Below are 21928 nucleotides of genomic sequence, written 5' to 3'. Positions count from 1 at the left end.
TTCTCTCAGTCAGCGGTAATTGGGGTCCATGGAGCAGCTGGGGCAGCTGCAGCAAGACATGTAACGGGGGTCAGATGAGGCGCTACAGGACATGTGACAACCCCAGACCTGCCAATGGTGGGAGAGCATGTGCAGGTGCAGATACACAGATACAGAGATGCAGCACAGTCAACTGTCCTGGTGAGTCAGCATGTTTCGCACTGTGTCAGGGGTCAACAAGGCTAAGGGTAGAGAGGCTCCTTTTTGCACATGCTCTAAATAAATAGAACTAACCTGTTGAAAGAAGTGAAAATAAAGATGGCAGTGTCTTCTTTTCTATATGTTCAAGCATTGGGCAAACGTAGAATGTCCCAATATTTATGTTTATTTTTGACAATTAAGAATACTCTGCTGTATATCTGTTCGTCAATAACTTGTATGTTGGGAATATATTATTACAGTTGACGGCAACTGGGGCTCATGGCAGCCGTGGGGAGAATGCTCTGCTTCCTGCGGGGGCGGAGAAAGGACACGTGTCCGTCTCTGTAACAGTCCGTCTCCTAACAGCGATGGTCGGATGTGTCCAGGAGACTCCTCTCAGCTGTCCAGATGTAACAGTCACACATGCCCAGGTAAAGCATTTTTGCATATATACGTATATACGTATATACTAGTGCAGTCGAGTGCAACTCTTGAAGCATTCTTGATCCCCTTTTCTTTTTTTTTCAGGTGGACCCCAGAGGGCGCGAGGAAGCATCATAGGGAACATCAACGATATTGAGTTTGGCATTGCCATCCTTAATGCCACCATCACAGACAGCAAGTCTGGTGACAGAATCATCAAGGCCACTATTGTTAATATCCCAAGGACATTAGGTGAGTTTTACAACAGTTTAATTTGTTTAAATCCACTACTTTTAGATAAAATGGCACCAAATAATACCTGCCTCAATGCAACTAAGTTGTTCTCTTGAATTTTCTCAATACAACTCATAATAAATTAAATACGCTGTTCTTTTTCCTTTAATTTCAAGGTCCTGCAATGAGAAAGCTCATCTCCATCCTTAACCCTGTCTACTGGACCACTGCACAGGAAATAGGAGAGGCTGTCAACGGCTACACGCTAACAGGAAGCATCTTCAGGCGAGAGACACAGGTGGAGTTTGCCACAGGTAAGAATGGACTAGCCTGGCTTGTCTTTATCATTATCAATATGTCAGCTAATTGTGTAAATACTCAGTTAACGGATGATTTTGTTTATGATTTAAGTTAATAGGGTGAAACCTGACAAATGTCTCCGGTTTATTCTTGCTAGGTGAGATCCTGAGGATGACCCACATTGCCCGAGGCCTGGACTCAGATGGAGCATTGTTACTGGACATCGTAGTAAACGGACACATCCTGCAGCTGCCCTCACATGCTGACATCAGCATCAAGGTAAATTAGTAAGCTATGCAGGAGATAAGGCTCTGTGGCCTATTGGTAGGTATATTTCTTACTTTGCTTAATGCAGATTTAAATTGGGGAAAAGCAGTAAAATCCAAATTTTAAAAAAAGGTGAGCCTACCAAATGCTTGAATGTATTTTCAGTTCTGTTTTATCCAGTTTTCTGAAAATCCCTTGCAGAACCTTTATTAAACAGTATTTCATTTGTGGAGCTTAGCTACAAATTGTTAAAATACTTCAAAGCTGCCTCACATGTACACTTTGTTCGACTCAGGACTACACCGAGGATTATATCCAGACAGGCCCAGGTCAGCTGTACGCTCTGTCCACCCGCATGTTCAGCATCGACAGGGAGAGTGTGCCCTACTCGTGGAACCACACCATCTCCTACGACCGCTCAAAGGGCAAGATGCCCTACCTCGTAGAGACGCTGCACGCCACAGCCATCAGTGCTCACTACCACCCCCTGGAAGAGATGTTGGAGTATAGCATCCAAGCTAGTATCGCCAAGGGTATGTAGTGACTTTGACTGTGGGAGAGAGACTGAACAAGGCTACTAACTTGATATTCGATACTGTATTTTTCTTCTGCTGTTACTTAGTCATTCAGTCAACCTTTTACATCTGGTCTTTCTTTTCCTGGCATGTTTTTGTCTTAACTGTTATCTAAATTTAATGATGAAATGTTTACATGATTCCAGGAGATCGCAGTAACCAGTGTCCTCAGGGATTCACTTTGGTGTCAGCTGGGCCTTACTGTGCAGGTAATGTCTATCACTGCATGTTAGACTGCTCCTAACAACACGTAGTCTATAGCAAGTTAATAATAGTGATATGTTAAGTTAAAGGTCTATTTAAAATTTGCTTTTCAAGACACAAAGTGGATTTAAAGGCATACTTAGGAGGACTTCATTGTATGCTTAAATCTGTTCTGATTGTAGATAGCGGAAAGGGCTTGACATTCGGCACAAGAGAGGGCTTCAGCGCTATACACCAGGCGAGCAAGACTAATGTATAATTTATCTTCTGCAGATGAAAATGAGTGTGAGGTCAGAAACCCCTGTTCTCACGCCTGCCACAATGCCATGGGCACCTACTACTGTTCTTGTCCCAGAGGCCTCACCATCTCAGCTGACGGCAGGACCTGTCAGGGTACACAACAAACACACTTCTGAATCAGTGCTGTCAGCATTTGTTGTGACGAGCACAGTAAAAATAACTCAATGTTCTTCCTTCTTGTAGACATCGACGAGTGTTCACTGGGTGGGAACATGTGCCATGATGGACAGGACTGTGAGAACACTATTGGCTCGTACCGATGCGTCATGCGCTGTGGGCGTGGCTTCAGAAGAACAGCTGATGGTCTCAGCTGCGCAGGTACTTCGACAAGCTTTATCGATCAACTGAGCAAGTGTTGCTGATGTGAAACCTTTTTTTATGATGGTCTTTGTTGCTCAGATGTGAACGAGTGCCAGGAGTCCAATCCATGCAATCAACACTGTCTGAACACGATTGGCAGCTACCGATGCGCCTGTGAGCCGGGCTATCAGCTCAGGAACCGGCGCTGTATAGGTGAGACAGCAACTCCTCTCCCTATAGTGCTTTATCTGTATTATTAATAAGAAAAACTACTATTTGGGGCTTTTTTTATATATAATTCAATTTCTCGAGATAACCTCACATAACATAATTTTCTCTCTCTCTGATCACCCCAGATATAAATGAGTGCAGACAGAGGGTTTGTCGATCAGACCAGCAGTGTAAAAACACACGTGGTGGGTACACCTGTATTGACCTGTGCCCCAATGGTATGACTAAAGGTGCCAATGGGACATGTGTAGGTGAGTAAACACCAATATATAATATTTCTCAATAAGCCATAGAGAATTTGCTGAATCTCAAATGTAAAAGAGTTTTGCAACATGATTTACGTCTGTGTGCTTTGTGCTGTAGACATCGATGAGTGCAGAGATGGCACCCATCAATGCAGATACAATCAGATCTGTGAGAACACCAGAGGAAGCTACCACTGCACCTGTCCACGTGGCTACAGATCACAGGGAGTTGGACGGCCCTGTGTCGGTACGTACATCTGTTATGTCTCTCATAAACATAACAAAACATAAATCCTATATTTTAATACATTCAGAGGGCTTCATATGCACTGATCAGGGAGGAAATTCGCCAAAGCATACAGCATGTTAAGCTGTTAAAAGACGCTTCTTATCAGCTTGCTTGCTTCTGCCAGTAAACGTTTCTTTTTGTGTGTTGTTTAAAATCTAAAACAACTCTGCTGTCGACTGCAACGTAAATCAGACATTATATTCTGCCAGTGCTTGCTTACATCTCTAAAATGCTGCAATTAAAACCGCTGACTAACTCATAACATTAATGACCCTGCAAAGATTTAATGCATGGTATCAGGTCCTCTGACGCTCTACACTGAAGTCTTCTTACGTACACTGTCAGATAGGAGTAAGAGAAAGGGAAGAAAGAAATACAGAGGGAGGGAACCTGAAAACAAATGTGTCCGTCTTTGACCCGTAGACCACAAAAAGACCAGCATCATGACATCTAGCTCTGTCTATTACTTTCCTTTCACCCTCTTCCAATTCTGACTTCTCAAACTGTCACCTTTATGTTTGGATCTGGCTATTTCCTGGAGTTGCTTTGTAATTGCATACATTCACCGTTTCCCTCCTGACATTGTTTACATTGTACGCTGATGTCTGTCCTTGTGAAATATTAATTTCATCATATCAAATGTGAATTATATTTGATATGATTTCCCAATATAAAACGTTAACTATATTCAGAATGTATTGTCTTCAAAGCATTACTTTCATTTGATATGAGAGCAGATCATCTTAGTCTCTCATTCAAATTACACAAATGTATTTATCGTCTCAATACATTTCTGTCTTAGGGACATGAAAATGTATTGTTGTACAGTGGGGTAATTGACATATACCCTTTCCCCCCTCCCTCATTCTCATCTCCCTCATTCTCATTCTTTTCATGGCCCACACCGTGTCATTTGTTCTTTTCATCCCTCTAAATATCACCTTTTTCTGTTCATCTGCATTCTTTTGCACCTTTTCTCCTTCCCCTCTATCACTGTGCCATCTTGTCTTTTCCTGCTGCTGGTCTTTCTTTGTGCTGAGGGCAGACATAAATGAGTGTGAGCGGCTTCCCCAGCCCTGCGCCCACCAGTGCATCAACACGCCTGGCAGCTTCAAGTGCACCTGCCCACCTGGTCGCTACCTTCTGGGGGATGGCAAATCCTGTGCTGGTCTGGAGCGTCTGCCCAGCTATGAAAGTTACTCATTCGGCTACCGAACATCACCATCCTCACCTGAGCGCAACGCCTACCAGCAGATGTACCACAACTTGGCCTCTCACAGCTATCACTCCCATGTAGCCACCTCAAGGGGGCACAACAGGGGCAGGAGCCGCAGAGAGACTCCAGTACATTCCTCACAGCAGGGCTCCCTCGCTTGTCAGCAGGGGTTTGAGTCCAGGGGTGGCTCCTGCTTAGGTAACAACGGAGGACAGGCAGGGTTGAGATGAGGGAGAGGATGAAAGTTGTTCATACAGAAACTCTCTGTGCTTTGCTGCTTGTTGGTTTGCTGTGAATATGGGACTTTGAGCTTTAAAAATTTGTCTTAACACATGATTTATATTCTCTGATTTTCTCTATATCATTCTGTGTCTGTTTGTGTGTATGTGAATGTGTGTGTGAAACCAACAGACATCAATGAGTGTGAGGTGAGGGATGCCTGTCAGCATGAGTGTATGAACACACCAGGGAGCCACAGGTGTCTCTGTCCTGCTGGTTACCGCCTCATGACCAGTGGAAAGACATGTCAAGGTGAGAACCACCAGCCACTCCCTGTTTCCTTCCATCACCATCATGTCGTGTTCATTATAGCATGTGCTGTATGATGATGAGCTGTTTGCTCTATCTACAGATATAGACGAGTGCCTGGAGCAGAACATACAGTGTGGAGTGAACCAGATGTGCTTTAACATGAGAGGAAGTTACCAATGTATTGACACACCCTGTCCACCAAACTACCAGAGGGATCCAGCCACAGGGTAAAAGAAAATACACTCAATTAGGATGAACCCATTAAAGATATTATTCACAAAATACAGAAACAAAAGAGATAAATTTCAGCTTTCCAGCTGTCCTTTTGGTTTTTATATAATTTGTTTAGAAATCAACCTTAACTATAAACAGTAGTTAGACAATTTCCTTTGAATAAATCTATCTTTTTTTGACGATATTTGTTACTTTTCTGTTTCCCACAGTATACTCAGCTGAATTCTGCTATCTATGTTATAGGTTTTGCCTGAAGAACTGCCCGCCAAATGACCTGGAGTGCGCACTGAGCCCTTACGCTCTGGAGTACAAGCTGCTGTCTCTTCCCTTTGGCATTGCAGCCAACCAGGACCTCATCAGACTGGTGGCCTACACACAGGACGGAGTGATGCACCCAAGGACCTCCTTCCTAGTGGTGGACGAGGACGTCACGTTACCTTTTGCCCTGCGAGATGAGAACCTGAAGGGAGTGCTGTTCACCACGCGGGCGCTACGAGAGCCTCGCACGTACCGCATGAAGGTCCGTGCCCTCTCCTACAGTGAAGACGGAGGCATCGAGTACCAGACGACCTTCATCGTCTACATCGCCGTCTCTGCCTACCCCTACTGAAAGCACTTTAAATGACGCGAGACACATGTGCGATGATATATTGCATTCTAAATGAGTGAGTGGGAGTGGTTTGGAAAAAAAGCCACATGAATAAACAAACTGAAGAAAAGACTTTCTCAGTGTGAGAGAGGCGAGTGTGTGCATACAGCCCTGAAGACGTAAGGAAGTAGATTGTGGATACATTATATGCCACTAGAGGTTAACAGGTTGCCTGGATGAAACTGGCTATTTATTGCCTCTAATCCTTGGAATCCTCACGTCAGTCTGTCAGGACTTTTGCAGTGAAAAGTTTGATATTTTGCCTTGTTATTTCCCCCTGTCCCTTAAGATTTATTTATAAGATCAACAAGATTTTGCTCCTCAAAGACGAAGCAACCACCGCTGGCTCACAAAGTAGACTTCAGCTCTGCTTAAGTAAACTTAGTTAGCCTTTTTTACATCTACCTATTATTAACTTATTGGGAAGTGCTTGAACAAGAAAAATGGGCAGTTCCCACCTTTGTTTAGCCTTTGTGTCACCAATCACTTAAGTGGCGATGTGACTGTTCAGATATGGTGCTTATTTTGGCGATAGAAAACTTGACTGTCACATATACTACATCCTCAGGTAGCGGCCTATCACACACACAAGTTCATCGAATAGAAACCCTATCTACTCCTTACACCGACAACATCATCAATGTGCCATATACTGCTCCATCCAATCGTTGATACCAAGATGTATTTTATTTTTATGACTTGTACATATGTTTTTTTTCTCATAATGTATTGCCATACTGTACTTATTGTATCCATTTTGTAATAAAAATGTAATAAATGAATATACACTGAAATTAAGCATAATTTATGTCTGCACCACTACTGCATCAAACAGCCCTGATCCTTATAAAGCATCTAGGATAAAAAATAAAAAGGTTCTTAAGTGTGAGTAACAAATCAAAAGTTTTCAAGCTACTTACAGAAAAATGAGTAACATTATAAATGACCATACAACCAAATGAGTGTGCTAGAGTCAAAAAGTGGCTGTTTTGAAAATATTAGGTATATAGGTTTTTAAAATTGTATTTTTGGGGGGGGGGGGTTCTCAATATCTAGTAGCACTCAACATGTTAAATTACCAACAATCTAGTATATGTTTAATGTATATTATGAGTGTTGTAATAGGGAGGGGCAGCATGGTGGTGTAGTAGCTCTGTCACCTCAGCAAGCAGTGACAGTGCTACTACTTAGAGGCCTTCTGTGTGGACTATACATGTTCTCTGTGTCTGTGTAGGTTTTCTCCAGCTTCTTCCCAAAGGGTTAGGTTTATTGGTGACTCTAAATATCCAGTAGGAGTGAATGTGAGCATGAATCGTTGTCTGTCTTTATCCTGTTCAGGGTGTAACGGGCCTTGCGCCTAATGTCAGCTGGGATCGGCTCTAGCCCCCTATCATGGATATAATATGGATGAAGTAATGGGAAATGGAAACAAAATCTGGTAGACAACATACAATCCAAGAAATCTTAACTTATTTCCATAAAACAGAATATGAAGATGATTGGAGAGTGATTGCAAACAAGAATTATTAAATAAATTCATGTTTTTAAGGGTTTAATGGGATAAATGCAAAAAATGTAAATAAAAAATCAAATAAAGTATTATACATTGACTCTATTATTTGTTATGACCTGTCCAATCTAAAACAGGTCTCAAAAGGTGTTTGACCGCTGTCTCTAGGGAAGCCACTTAGGATGTCATTAGTCTTAGTTTTGGAGTAAAAGTGAAAGATTTTTTACTTCTATCTTACGCAGTACATTCAGAAAGTATTCAGAACCCTTCACTTTTTACACGTTGTAGCCTCATGCTTATATCGTTTAAATTATTGTCTCCTGAATTATTGAAAAGAGAAAACAGAAACATCACATCGACATGAGTATTCCGGCCTTTTGCACTTCTCTTGCAGATCTCGTGATCATCTCTGAGATGTTTCAATTGGGATACATCTGTGGTCAATTCAATTGATTGGATATGATTTGGAAAGGCACACACACCTATAAGGGCTTACAGCTGACAATGCAAGAGCAAAAACTAAGCCATGAGTGGAAGGGACTGCCTGCAGAGCTCAGAGACAGGATTGTGTCGATGCACAGATCCGGGGAAGGCTACAGAAAGATTTTCTGCAGCATTGGAAGTTGCCACGGGCATTGTGGCCTCCTTCTTTAAAGGAAGAAGTTTGGAACATCAGGACCCTTCTGAGAGTTGGCCACCCAGCCAAACTGAGCCATCGGGGGGAGAGGGGCCTTGGCAAGAGAGGTGACCAAGAACCAGAGAGTTATTATGGCTCCAGAGGTCCTGTAAGAGATCCTGGAAAAACTTCCAGAAGGACAAAAATCACTGCAACGCTCCACTGATTTGAGCTTTATGGCCATGCAAGTCTCTACTCGGTGAGACACGAGTTTGGAGTTTGCGACAAAAAAAAGCACCTCAGATTGTGAGATGATTATCTGGTCTGATTAAATCAAAATCAAACTGTTTGGCGTCAATTCTAAGCATCACATCTGGAGGTAACTAGGCACTGCTCATCACCTCTGCAACACAACACCAACAGTGAAGCGCGGTGGTGGCTGCATCCTGCTTTAAATATAAGGCTGCAACATACACCGTGAAAAAAGTAAAGGGGTCGGAATACTTCCATACTGTAGGTCCAAAATGTAGTTTTAGCAGTGGTAAACACCCTGACTTGTATGTGTGCGCATGTAAAACATCAAGAGCCATGACAAAGATATGATCAGCATTCATACCTTTTTATTTTTTTTCTGTCAAAAAAGCACAAACATAAAAAAGGAATATCGAGTAAGGCAGTTTGTACATCAGTTTGGTATGTTCCCTCATCTTCTCGCCCACGGCTAGAAGAGCATTTCTGACTAGAAGTACATGAAGCAGAAGAAGAACTCAGGCTGTTCTTCTACACGTTTTCATGTGAAACTAGACTTTACTGCCTTAAAAAAAAAGAATCTAATGTCAGGATGCATCATCACTGGTGACAGTTTTCAAACATGAAAACCCCATGTCTAAATATCAACTGGTGAGAACTTGTGACTGTGATGTGTTTGAGAAAAAGCAACATCCAGTGAAAACTCCTCTCAGTGTTTGATTGGAAATGAGCAGGAACAAAACATTATGCTGGAACTGAATTCCCTGATCACTATATCTACATAATAGTTTCAAAACAGCAACTTTTAGAACCTCAACACACTTTTCTTGTATGTTCATTTGTACAGTTTATAATAATAACTCCACCACTTTGTTTTAAAAACTCTTATCTAACACACAAGGGCAAATAAGCTACAATATTTCCATGAAAGCAAAATAAGTCATTTGGCAACAGATGTAACCTACCTGATAAGGCAGATAAAACTTTTATATTTCCACTTTTCCTGCTTTTGTTAGAAGATGTATGGAAATCAAAAGCATGTGTGGTAGTAACAACATGGCTTCCTGCTGTGAGACGACACTTGTGTGGAGGATTTGTTTGTGTACATTGAAAACTGATTCATTACAAAAATCACTTAACACATAACGTGTAGAAAAGACAGGTATGAAATGCTTGAGAAAATGCATGCATGCAAACAATTTCTTTTAAAAATCTCATAAATTTCCCCGTTTTCGGTAAAACTAAATATTAATTCTCTTAGTCTCTCCTGCACATCAAGCACGCTGCTATTGTCAAACCTTTTAAGCAGTTTTTTAATTTCAATCTAGTGGGGGTTTGGCCTTGAAGCAAGACTCATTACTGTTAAACAAAACTAAGAGGAAAATGTTTAATCCCTGATTATTTTTCTCTTAAATACCAAAATAATAGATATAAATTATCTGAGAGCGTATTCTTGGGGTGAGACATTATGTTCCTGCACATAGAGAAAAAAAATCATCTATTAACAGTACCAGCAGAGCTACATAGTGCCCTACACAGTAGCAGATGGTGCATGAGAGAGGCAGACATACGAGGGATGTGAGGAGCAGTAAAATGGGATTAATAAGAGTGGCGGTGGAGATGCATCGTGGGTAACAACCCTTAACTGGGGCAGCAGTCAACCCCCCCCCCCCCCGGGGTAAATGGCGACCCCTGTAAGCAAATCCACCACCCTCCATCTGTGACTGTGCTTTTCAAGAGCCTCCTACTGCTAGAGTGTGAGAGGGAGAGGCAATGAGAGGATTTACTGACAGAGAATCAGGCTTTCATTTCATCAGGAAAACTCTGCTGAAGACATATCACAAGGGAATAATTGAAAAACAAATACTGAGAGAGTTTTCCTGAGAGAAGCAAAGCTAAAACCCTCTGTGTGTCTGTGTGGAAGTCAACGGAGGATAAAATGCTGGGAGTCGTGCCTGTGATTGAGCACAAATGTGTCTTATTTATATGAATGTATACAGTAGGTACAGTGCTGTGTACAGCAGTGGCTCCCAACCGTTTACGCTTGTGATCAATTAGAGTTAAAATAATCCAGTAATTCACAAAAACAGAATTTTCCTGTAGCATGAATATGTGTTTTCACCACTTTTTAAAGATGAAGAAGTTAGGAACCGCTCTAGTGTAGAATGAGCACATATTGTATAGGAATGACATGGACTGTAAGAGCCATGAAGCAGCACAGACACATGGGATATGAGGTTCTCTGTAGCACCCTGTGAGGGACACGATGAATAGGGAGAAAGAAGAAAAACACATTTATTTTTAACCTAATTTGACCCAGGTTTGATTTTTCCTTTCTCTTTTTTTTTTAAATATACCCTTGAACGCAGCAGGATCAAATAGGGTTAAATATGTTGGGTTTTTTTCTTTCAGCCACTTTGCCATCTGTTATGATTAAATTAACAGTATACTGTGTGTGTCAGTGATGTCAACTGATCCTCGGCTTCTCGTTTAGACCGTCTTCCTCGCTGTCAGTACCCTGACGATGCTGCCTACTCCTCCAGCTGCCAGAACCTGGAGACACAGGACGAAGAATACGGTCAGGTTATGTTTTGTTTTTTATACTAAAGCTGAGTCTTTGTTAAACACTGAAGGTGTAGAGTTGGGCGGAGGAAGTCTTGTCCACTGGCCAAATACATTTGAAAGCCTGAAATGTTAACTGTTGCCCCAGAGGCTAAATTTGTCAGACAGATAGATATGTGTTCTGTGATTTGAATAAAAGTACTAAAGCTACATCCAAGAGAAAACAATGTCACAGGCTTTGAACCACTTAACATTTCAAACATTCAAAGGCACTTTGTCTTCTAACCTCAGGCTTGGCTTGACATGGAGGTGTTTTAATTTAAATTTCGCCCATCAGCCTCATTTCAAACGTAAGCTCCTCCCTCTAGTCAAGCCAGTTTTATCTACATATCCCAAAATCAATAAGGGATGAACTGATCCGACTGTTATCAGATTAAATACTGACCTTATTAAGTGGATCACTCACTGATCGACATTATATACAATTTTTTTGACAATTTTACTATAAAATTAATAGGTTTGCTTAAGTTGAACGCATTGCATTAAAACATCACATTTACTTAATCACATTTTTACTATCAGTCAGATTTTCACAAGCCTAAAAGAAAAATGGTCAGTGAAAATCAATAGTTTCTCTTGAGGAAGTGTAAATATTTACCTTTTCGTGCCACAGCAGTAGGACTGCGCTACTGTTTTCTGACGGCCTCTCAAAGCCTTTGTAGATGTACTTCATAAGCAGGTCCACGGCATCTTTGTCGAGGGACTGCACCCCTTTCTCAATGTCACTGCTCTTAAATGCGCTGAGCACCTTCAGCACCAAACCCTCTGCACGATCCTGAAAAGAAAAGTAGAGACGTGTAAAGACAAGAGTTGAAGTTAATTACAAGCCTGCTTCCAGACTGAATCACTCACTGCCACATCGCTCTACTGTACATGAACCAAAGGAGGAACCTCTTCTCACAAAATGCCATTGATTATGTCCCAGAAAAACCAAACCCACCTTGACGTTCTGGTTCTTTGTGTTGATTGGCGGGTTCTTCAGGACTGCTTGTAAAGCCTCCATGAGGTTTCCTGTGCAGGGAGGGTCAAGGATGCAACACAGCACATTCAAGGCAAACCTCCTCATCACAATACTAGCTACAAGCCCAAATATGATACATGAGCCCAGTGTCAAGTCATCGCAATTCTGTGGATTTATGACTATTAGATTTGGATTACAATACAGTCGGACCACTGGTGAGGGGTTGGTTTTCGACAGATCCTGCCTGATGACCTGAGATCTGCCGTAACTGTCTCCACTTTCAAGAGAAAACTTCTAAGGCTTATGATCAGTTACTGTAGGTGTCTGTAGGTGTCTGTAGGTGTCTGTGCATGTCTGTGTAATTGCTGTCTGCAGGGTGTTTGAACATGCATTTGTATGTAAAGCACACACAATAAGCACTTTTTATATTTCCTGAAATTGGCACAATTCTGACAGCACAATGAGACAGACGATCTGTGAAACAGAAATGTATCTCTACCTCTCTGTCTGCTCCTAATGTCATCTGCTAGATCCATTGCACCCAAACCGACAACCAATCAGAGCCGATGTGTCTCTGGCGCAACATCTGCTCATGATCGGATCAAACCGTGAAACTAGGCAGCGCTGATCAAATATGAATCAATATTCTGTTACTATATAGCATATTTCTCACATAACGCATTTCCAAAAAGTGGTAGATAGTGTAGCATTCAGCTTTAAAATGAGAAAGCTTGTCTGGTTTCAGCTCGACTTGGTCACAAAGTTTCTAATTTTACGGCTAAACGGTACAATGAAATATGTTATCTTATAGTATGGTATAGTATAGTATAGAATAGAATATAAATACTTTATTGATCCCAAGCTGGGAAATTCACATCAAAGCAGTAATATAAAAATACAATATAAGAGATACCTAAAAAATAAAATGTATAAATAAGCGGTCTAATTGTAGTGCTGTCTTTGAAACTCACATGTCATATGTCAATGCTCACATGTCCATTTGTATCCATGTACATTTAAAGAATTATTGCTATAGCTGCTATATAAATGTTTCCTCCTGTCCATTACTGCCTGTGAAGATATAACATATTAATGCATCTTGATTGTAATGGATGAAAAGTCCAGTTGCTTTGGCAAAAAGGCCTGCTCCAATAAAAGGATTCAGTACTCTTTAATCAGACAAATCCAGCCTCTTTCTCCTACAGTTGTTTTAGTACAAACAACCCTCTTTAAAGCGTTTCTCTGCTCAGCTAGTAGCACACAGAGTGAATGTAGTACTCTTCACACCCAGTATAACAGAAAGTCATAGTACTGCCCGTCTCTCCAGTATACCCAGTATAAGCAGTGTGCCCTACAGTTTAGTTTTCACGTTCAGATTTTGAGTATTGTTACTGTCAGACTTGAAAATGTGAATCTACCCTTTAATTCCTCTGCACTGTAACATAAAGTGGGAGGTAACTGTCTTATTCAATGAGGAAGTGATGCACTTTCCTGCCTTATAAGGCCTTTAAGACTGAAACTGTTGACTATACAGAAACACTTCCAGGTCTCTCCATAAACAATAACACTCAAATCGTAACTGCTGTGTCAAAAAGAAAACATGTTTTACACTTACATGTTGAGCCTGACCTCTGCAACACTCCTATTAATTACCTTACCTGCAGAAACAGTAAAGTTGCACGAGTATTAAAGACACGGCGGTTATTAAAGGCTTTGTAAGATTCAATTGTTAAATCATAGTTATGCAAAATGTATACTGGCTGTTAATAAACATGCATAAAAAGCCTGTTCTGTCTTGAAGCAGAAATCCCTGGAATGCGACGGCCAGGCAAGTCTCAGCAGCGACTGGCCTGCTTACAAAACGCCCATTCATAAATCCAAGCAGCGTTTATACATACAGAGGGAATGTGCAGATAAACAAGAACCCTAAATATACACAGACGTATCGACTGTGGCTGTTTGTGTGCAGGCCATACTTGCTAACAAGAGACGCTAGCTAATAAAGGATATTGCCTGATGAGGGAGTCCACCTCTGCCTCGTCGGGACCCAGCTGGTTTTCTCCTCCGTCCTCCTCGTCCACGAATTTGTTCTCGTCGAACTCGTCCACGTCAACGCGCCTGAAGCGGGCGTACACGGTGTTCTTCGACATGTCGGAGTCTAATTGTGACAGAAACGGACAAGAGTTCAAGCTCAAGTCCGGTCTATTTTTACTGTGGTCCTCTTTGATACGGCTGTCACAAGCAGGCAGCTTCCTGACTTCCTCCCTTTTTCCTCTGGGTGGGTTGTGATTCCGCGCGCACGACATCGCCCCCCAGTGGACAACATCTGAAACCGCAGGTCGCTGTCTGTATTTCCCATGTGTGACCGCTAGAGGGCGACACAACATTACAAATGTAGTAGGCTCACTCCAACGGTGCTCATTGAATAATAGTGTATAACGAAACCACGCAAGTAAATAATCTGGGCATAAAATAGTAGCCCTTCAAGTTCAAATACAGGGACAAAATAACATATACAATGGGTTATGCAGCAACATTTCTGTTTACATTTATCAATATTTTGCCTATTCCTGTCTGTTACTTTAAATGTTTAATATGTAGAATATTTATTAAAAGCTATATATATATATATATCGTTTTGAGGGATACAAAATGAAAGTATTGCTTTTCCATTAAAAAAATGTAGTCTGAATTAATATTTTTAAAATGTTTGGACGGGTTTGACAGTGATGTTCTGTTTACATTTTACCAGCCATTAATTCAATTCAACTAACTTTAATTTACGGTGCCACATCAAAACAAAAGTTATCTCAGGACACTTTACAGAGCAGGTAAAGACCACACTCTATGACTTATTTATGATAAACATAGACCCAACAATTCCCCTGTAGAGTACGGTGGCAACAAAAACCTTCCCTATAACAGGCAGGAACGTCAGACAGACCCAGCTCTGTGGAGGACGGACATCTGTCTGCACCGGTTGGGGAGGAAAAAAAAGAGAGAGAAAGAGAGAAAAGACGGACAGATGGACAGAGAGAGACAAAGACAGACACAAAGACAGACAGACAAAGACACTTCCAGAGATGCAAGCAACCACTAAAGTAACAGTGACTACACATGGTAACACGACTACTTCTGATTATATTCTGTTGTTGCGACTACGATCTTGAGACACTAGATGGCGGTATTCTGCTCTTTCTCCAAATTTAACCTTTAACCACATCGTTACTATAGTACAGGGGTCTTCAACGTTTTTAGGCCAAGGAAAGAGAGATGAAGCACGGCCCCCCTTCTACAAATATTGTATTAAATAGAGTTGCATATTAAATTGGGCCTAAAGCCTATACACACAGCTTTTATGGTGCATACAATACTAAGATATTACAATGATCATTAATAACATATTCATGAACTTATACATCCTATGTTAATGTTAAATATACATTATGAAGGCACATCGAGTCCTTCAGCTCAATTGTATCTGTGCATTGGTTACCCTGCCTATAAGCCAGTAAGCCTGTCATCAAGGTTGTGTAGATTTATTTATTTTTTCACAAATTTATCTTTGCTAATTATATTTTGCATTCGTGTTCATCTATATTTTCAGACATATGTTTTGGGGGAAAAATAATATTGGAAAGATTATAACACCCTTTGGAGGATGAAGATCTCTGCTACAGTAGGCTATTACAATGCACATATTTTTTAAATTTTCAATACCAATTTCTTGCTTCTATTTCATATATGTTGATATTTATCACATGAACCTCAGCGTAATGCACAAAAAAGACTACAATTCCATTGAGAGCATTTTCAGTGAGTGACATACGTCTTTGGAGGGAACTCAAAGGATTACAGTACGGTGAGGACAGGGAGTCTTTTTTCTTTATGTTTTATGATGTTAATCTGTTTGTCACATGGTCTCTCTTCTACACTATATTATGAAGAAAGTTAGTTGTAACAAAACAAAATGAAGTCACCACCAAACAAATTTACTCCTTCAACAAAATGATGCTAAAAAGTTTGACCATCAACAATAATGAAAAATCCATAGAGTAAATGTCTCTTTCAAGTTTGAAAACAATTTCTAAGGAGCTTGCTGTTCTTTTCTTGGACAGATAAACTGCTAAATTACTTTTCCTCTGACAACTACAACTTCTGATGATCGGGGTTAAGTTGTGTGAGCTGATTTTCTATGGAAAAAGCCTGGTCACAGCAGCTACAGATAATGCATTGTCGAAGGTTGCTAATACGTTAGCCTCCTGCTAACCATAGCCAAGGCATACGGCTGCTGCTAATACAAGATCAGGTTTATGTTGCTACATTAGAGTCCCGAATCATACTTTTCCAACTCAAACATCTTCACATACCTACAAATTTTCCAAGAGTGATATTACATTCCCTTCTATAATTTAGAAAATCACAATCATGATCAGGATGATTTAAATGAGTGTACTGATACAGGTCAACGTATGAGTAAAGTTAGTTATTAATTTCAGTAAGTGAGCCTTTAAACCATCTTGTGAGAGATTCACAAATCTGACATTACCATCTACCTAACGTACAAATAAACTTCCACAAAAAAATACTCCTTGAGGTGAGGAGTAAAGTTATACAAAGCATTGAGACGTGTTGCCTTGCTGCTAGAGAGGAATTGAAGATTGAATTACTTATTTCCATTGGTAAAACATCACATTCTATCTATTAAATTAATGACTAGTGAGTGTGACACACTTAACTTACACGACCAAGGCAAACAGTTCAATGACTGTTCTTTATACACTACTGCCATTCAATTTCTATGGTCTAGTGTTGATTGGACAGCAATGTTCACTGAGATCAAGATCTCTTTTTCAAGAGAAACCTGTGTACAAAGAGAAACATAAACAGTATAGAAGCATATGTATAATGTTTTGAAATCTACAAATGAAATAAGGTTTAAGGGATATCGTTTTTGTCACAAACTAAATAAATCACATGCAGTGGGCATTAGTGTGGGATAAACCTGCATATAATTCACCCCTATGATTGTATGAGCATTTAGTCTGCTGGGATGATGCAACTGCTCCTGTGATAAAAGCTGAGTTTTATCTGCTGGAATCCAAATAGATTATCTTCACAACCAGCATTGGTGTGTGTGTGTGTGTGTGTGTGTGTGTGTGTGTGTGTGTGTGTGTGTGTGTGTGTGTGTGTGTGTGTGTGTGTGTGTGTGTGTGTGTGTGTGTGTGTGTGTGTGTGTGTGTGTGTGTGTGTGTGTGTTTATGTGTGCGCTGACTCACTGTGTCCACTGACGATTTCACTGCTGTGATGCATTATTTAAGTCAGTCAGCCACTACTGAGTGGACCACCGCGTAAGCTCTGTGATGTCAGGGTTTCCCACGTGAATGTGCATTTTTCTCTTTGCAGGAAGTAAGACACACTTTCCATGTCGCTAATGCACGCATTCATCTATATTTGAATCAGTGACACAATTTGGAATAAACATATACAGACATATCCGCTTGTCAGACTACAAGACAAATTGGTGAAAGTTTTGGCTCCCTCCAATCTTTTCATCCATGAACTTTTCTGAGCTCATGTTGAACTCCCACTGAGAGACTTGTGATGTTGCCATGGGTAACAGGCACACAGCAATGGTGTGAATCCTGACCAATAGAAATTAGTTCCTAACATACAGGGCTCTTCTGGGAAGTCAATGGGACACACCTACGTTTTGTCAATGTTTTTTTTTGGTAGTGGAATTTTTTAATTTCCTTATCGGCCCTGAAGGCAAAAGGGTAACACGAGTTAAAGTGTTTCCCATTGCGGAACTCCCGTCCCCACCAACATACATACATACACGCACACACACACACACACACACACACACACACACACACACACACACACACACACACACACACACATACACACACACACACACACACACACACACACACACGCACACACACACACACACATACACACACATACACGCACACACACTATATTGACTTAGGACCGCAACTGTTCTTGGAGTGAGAAAATGTTGCTCACTGGACATTTCTACGGAGCTGAATAACACAACCAGAATAGCAGGATATTGTGATTGTGAAAACAGAGGTGTCTCATTCGAGTCATTCACCCCCCCAAAAAAAAAACAACACACACACACACACACACACGCCCACAGCCTATGGGTACATCAACACGTCCCACAACAATCTTTTTTCCCCCTCGTTCTGTTGTACACATGGCGTTGTCTCAAGAATATCTGCTTCTACACAAAACCATTGAAAACGACACAAAACGCTGTAGTACACATGCCAGGCCTATATGTGGCGTTGTGACTCGCTGTATATAAACAGGGTTGCTAACTTGCCGACATGCTCGCTTCTCTTCTTGGCAAATTTATTTATAAAAAGCGACTAGTGACATCTTTAGCGACTTATTCAGACCATCAGAGAAAATAAAGAAATATATGGTCATTCATTCCCATGCATGCCGCTCAGAGTAATAAAACTCCATGGCTGCTGAGGCCCGTCTCTCCCCCTATCTCCTCTTACCAAGCTGCACTGTGCAGACACAGGGGCCAAGGCTAGGACTAACAATATATGTGGTTTAGTTGTCGACACGACAACGCAAAGGCGGCAGGGTTTTTTTAATCCACTCTGGGTCCCGGCTTCAGAAAATAACGGTTTCAGGCTCCCATTACGCTTCATCCGTGTAGATGCTGGACCAAAACGATATAAAACTTTTGCGGTTACAGAACAATGTGTCTTCAAAAGTCTGCTTTTGTCCCCAGATGGACAAGCCGTCCCTATTTACCCCAAGATCCCCAAGTGTAGACTAAGTCAGGAACACACACACACACACACACACACACACACACACACACACACACACACACACACACACACTCACACACACACACACACACAGCTTTCCTGTAGACAGTCAATAGACACTAGGCATGAATACGCATTTCTCTTCCTTCTCTCTCTGTCTTCCTTCCACTCCCTCACTCTTTCTCTCTCTCCCATTCACTCTCACAGACACACGCACACACACACAAACACACACACACACACACACACATGCATGCACGTGTCCCCCCCCCCCAACACACACGCACACAAACACACACAACCTTGCGTGCATTGGTCATGAGTGTCCTCATTGCGGGCTTTGTGGAGCGCCCCAACCCGTCTGTGCTATGTGATGACTCAGCACATCAAAGGCGAGGATGCAGGCACATACATGACCTTCACGTGAATGTGCAAATTAACAAGCCCTGGAAAATTTCAATATGGAAGCCGCTTCCCCTCCTACTGTACAGTGAGACAGACAGGCAGGCTCTACAGAGGGGATGAACCTCGAAGAAGCCTCTGAGAAAAAGTTTGTGTATATGCCAGATTTCAATGTCAAATCTACAGGGAGTTGAGCCAGGCGCTTCCGTGCCAGGGAAAAGGACTAACACCACAGCAAAGTATCCTAAGCACTTAATTAGTACTTTGGTATGAGGGGGATATTGCTCTTGGATGATGATTTAATTGGGTAATGTAATGAATTAGCGTGTGCTGCGTTGGAGCAGGTCTTCAGGCTCGGAGAGACTGTGGGTGGCTTCCACTTATGTGGAGGTAAAAGTGGTTCATCACATTCAGCTTACAGTTGAGAGAATGTTGAGAGTATTATAATGGTGATGACATGTTATTAGAGGTATTTACTGACAACCCCCCCCCCCCAAAAAAAAAAAAGCCATTTACTTTCTAGTTAGGACTGCACAATACGAGGAAGATATGTGATATGTGATAATGTTATAGAATCTCACAATAATGATATTACTTGTGATAAATAAAACTGATATTAAAGTGTACTCATTTCTGTCTTTTTGTTGCTTTCAGTATACTGCTAAAATATAATAAATTGCTTGTTGAATTTTAAAAACAGTTTTTTTTTCCACCTCAAAATTACTGGGGGACTTACCTGGATTATTAAACAACTGAACATTCTCAAAGGCACAACTGAAAAGTCATGATGGTTACGTTTTAAAATGTAGTTTTCCAACATTTTCCATTTCTTTCCACTACCTCAAAACGAGTGTATTTTGCGATGTGTTGCAATCTTTCTGTTACGGATCGTCAAGGAGGAGGACCCAAAAGCGGGAGACTGAGTGAATGAACACAGGAGTTTTATTAACAAAGTCCAAAAAATTAACATAAAGTGTCCAAAAGGGATTAATACAAGGTGTCCGCGTAGGCAGGCGGCTGGAGGCTGGAGGCGAGCACTTTCTTCTTATTTTGGAAGTTGATATCGCTATGATGATGCAAAATGTTCTATTGTTGGGTCCTATTTTTAGTGTATAAATTATCACAGAAATACATATTTCCATGCAGAAAGTTTTGGTTTTATTTGCACATATTTAGAGATATCCATTTCAATTTTTTCTACCTGTGATGCACATGTGCATTATAGCACATATAATTTACAATTTATTGTGCATTTAAAAGTTCAGAGCACCAAAATTTCCTCTACTCGTTTCTATCCATGCAAATAGTTTTGCTTTTATTTGTCAGAGTTTGTGAGTTTGGATTCTGTCTCTGAGATTTCTCATCTCCCTAATACAGCGGAGGTAAATGCTCACAGCACTGAGACAATATTCTTATTCAAAACTTGGGTAAATAAAACTAAGACTATTTCATGGTAATAGATACCATAAGAGGTAATTAAAAAAGTTTTGTAATTTCGTGAAACAACCCTTATCATTTACACAATATGAATTATTTTATTTATATTATTATTACATGTCATCTCTGCTCTACCCTATTCTATTACCTCTCTTTTTTATTGTCTGTGTTGGTTCTCCTGATGTAAGTATCAATGCGTATCCTTGCCAACGGTCCATTGTTCTTGCTTTTGTTGCTTAAATTCTTTTGGGGCAGGTAATATATAACTGCCTCCTATTTTTCTGTGTATTTTTCTAGATAACAAATAGTTACATAATTGTTTCTTCTGTGTGATTTATGTGTTCCCTGCATTTAATTGAGTTTTTGTTGGATTGAATGTGTCTGTGTAACATTTATCTTGATGTTTTTATCTGTTTTTGGTCTCTCTATGGAGGCATGCTTTGTCCCCTATGTGTTTTCCAGCTCTGCCCTGATTGGTCCAGTTTTGAGAGTTGATTGACTCGCCAAACACAACCACCTGAGTGATGATTGTGTTTCTGTCTATAAATCGCTTGTTCTGCCCTGAAGGAGTTTTATGGCTGTGTACCGGCTCTCTGTTGTCTAACATTATTATCAATCATCATGAGACTCCTGACTGAATTTGTGGCAAGCTAGAACAGATTTTTAAAACAATCTTAATAAAATTTAATGAAAAAAGTCTTTGTAGTGTATAAAGAACACAATTTAATGTGCATTTAGGAAGGTCAGTGCCCCTACATAACAATAGCAACATTTGTGCTTTGAACCAGACATTATGATTGGCTTTAAGATTTACTGACTAAAATAATACATAATTAAAAAACTCTAGACCAATAAAATACATGAGCTATAAACAAAACAACTAAAACACATTCGATTTGAAATGTTTCACATGCTTGTATAATCAATCCCAAAACAAAAGACTGATAAATGAAAAGAAAACAGATTTTCTTACCTACCTGGACTGGACTTCACCCATTCAGATAGTTTTAGTTGTATTTGTCCTGGTTTTTGTGGTATTTTATACTATACAATTTTTCACATATTTTATTAGCAGCCACTGTGTTCATAAACAGTTCTTGTTTGCTACACATTCAGAATAGATTAA

General features: G+C 40.6%; 2 protein-coding genes across 2 annotated transcripts in view; one reads left to right on the top strand and one right to left on the bottom strand.

Moving 5' to 3' along the window:
• The window catches only part of hmcn1 (hemicentin 1), a gene marked incomplete at its 5' end in the record, with an annotated part of 85367 nt that extends 78373 nt beyond the window's left edge, over window positions 1–6994 (top strand). The window contains 15 exons of the mRNA XM_083911459.1: window positions 10–180; window positions 441–611; window positions 709–855; window positions 1014–1151; window positions 1295–1416; window positions 1700–1937; window positions 2126–2188; window positions 2457–2576; window positions 2667–2801; window positions 2883–2996; window positions 3140–3265; window positions 3378–3506; window positions 5176–5295; window positions 5396–5522; window positions 5773–6994. Of these exons, the coding sequence (XP_083767585.1) occupies window positions 10–180; window positions 441–611; window positions 709–855; window positions 1014–1151; window positions 1295–1416; window positions 1700–1937; window positions 2126–2188; window positions 2457–2576; window positions 2667–2801; window positions 2883–2996; window positions 3140–3265; window positions 3378–3506; window positions 5176–5295; window positions 5396–5522; window positions 5773–6139 (2288 nt within the window). The 3' untranslated portion in view covers window positions 6140–6994. The remainder of the gene's footprint in view (window positions 1–9; window positions 181–440; window positions 612–708; window positions 856–1013; window positions 1152–1294; window positions 1417–1699; window positions 1938–2125; window positions 2189–2456; window positions 2577–2666; window positions 2802–2882; window positions 2997–3139; window positions 3266–3377; window positions 3507–5175; window positions 5296–5395; window positions 5523–5772) is intronic.
• Window positions 6995–8895: 1901 nt separating this feature from the next.
• arpc5b (actin related protein 2/3 complex, subunit 5B) lies at window positions 8896–14401 on the bottom strand. The gene is made up of 4 exons (XM_083911302.1): window positions 14147–14401; window positions 12116–12188; window positions 11774–11950; window positions 8896–11106 (listed from the first exon to the last, which is right to left on the bottom strand). The coding sequence occupies exons 1-4, from the start codon at window positions 14284–14286 to the stop codon at window positions 11044–11046; spliced, it is 453 nt and encodes a 150-aa protein (XP_083767428.1). The 5' UTR covers window positions 14287–14401; the 3' UTR covers window positions 8896–11043.
• Between the last annotated feature and the right edge of the window lie 7527 nt (window positions 14402–21928).

This window comes from Echiichthys vipera, assembly GCF_963691815.1.
Source record: "Echiichthys vipera genome assembly, chromosome: 3".
Lineage (NCBI taxonomy): Eukaryota > Metazoa > Chordata > Actinopteri > Perciformes > Trachinidae > Echiichthys > Echiichthys vipera.
The sequence above is the reverse complement of the archived record's forward strand: the minus strand, read 5'-3'. Positions and strand labels throughout refer to the sequence as shown.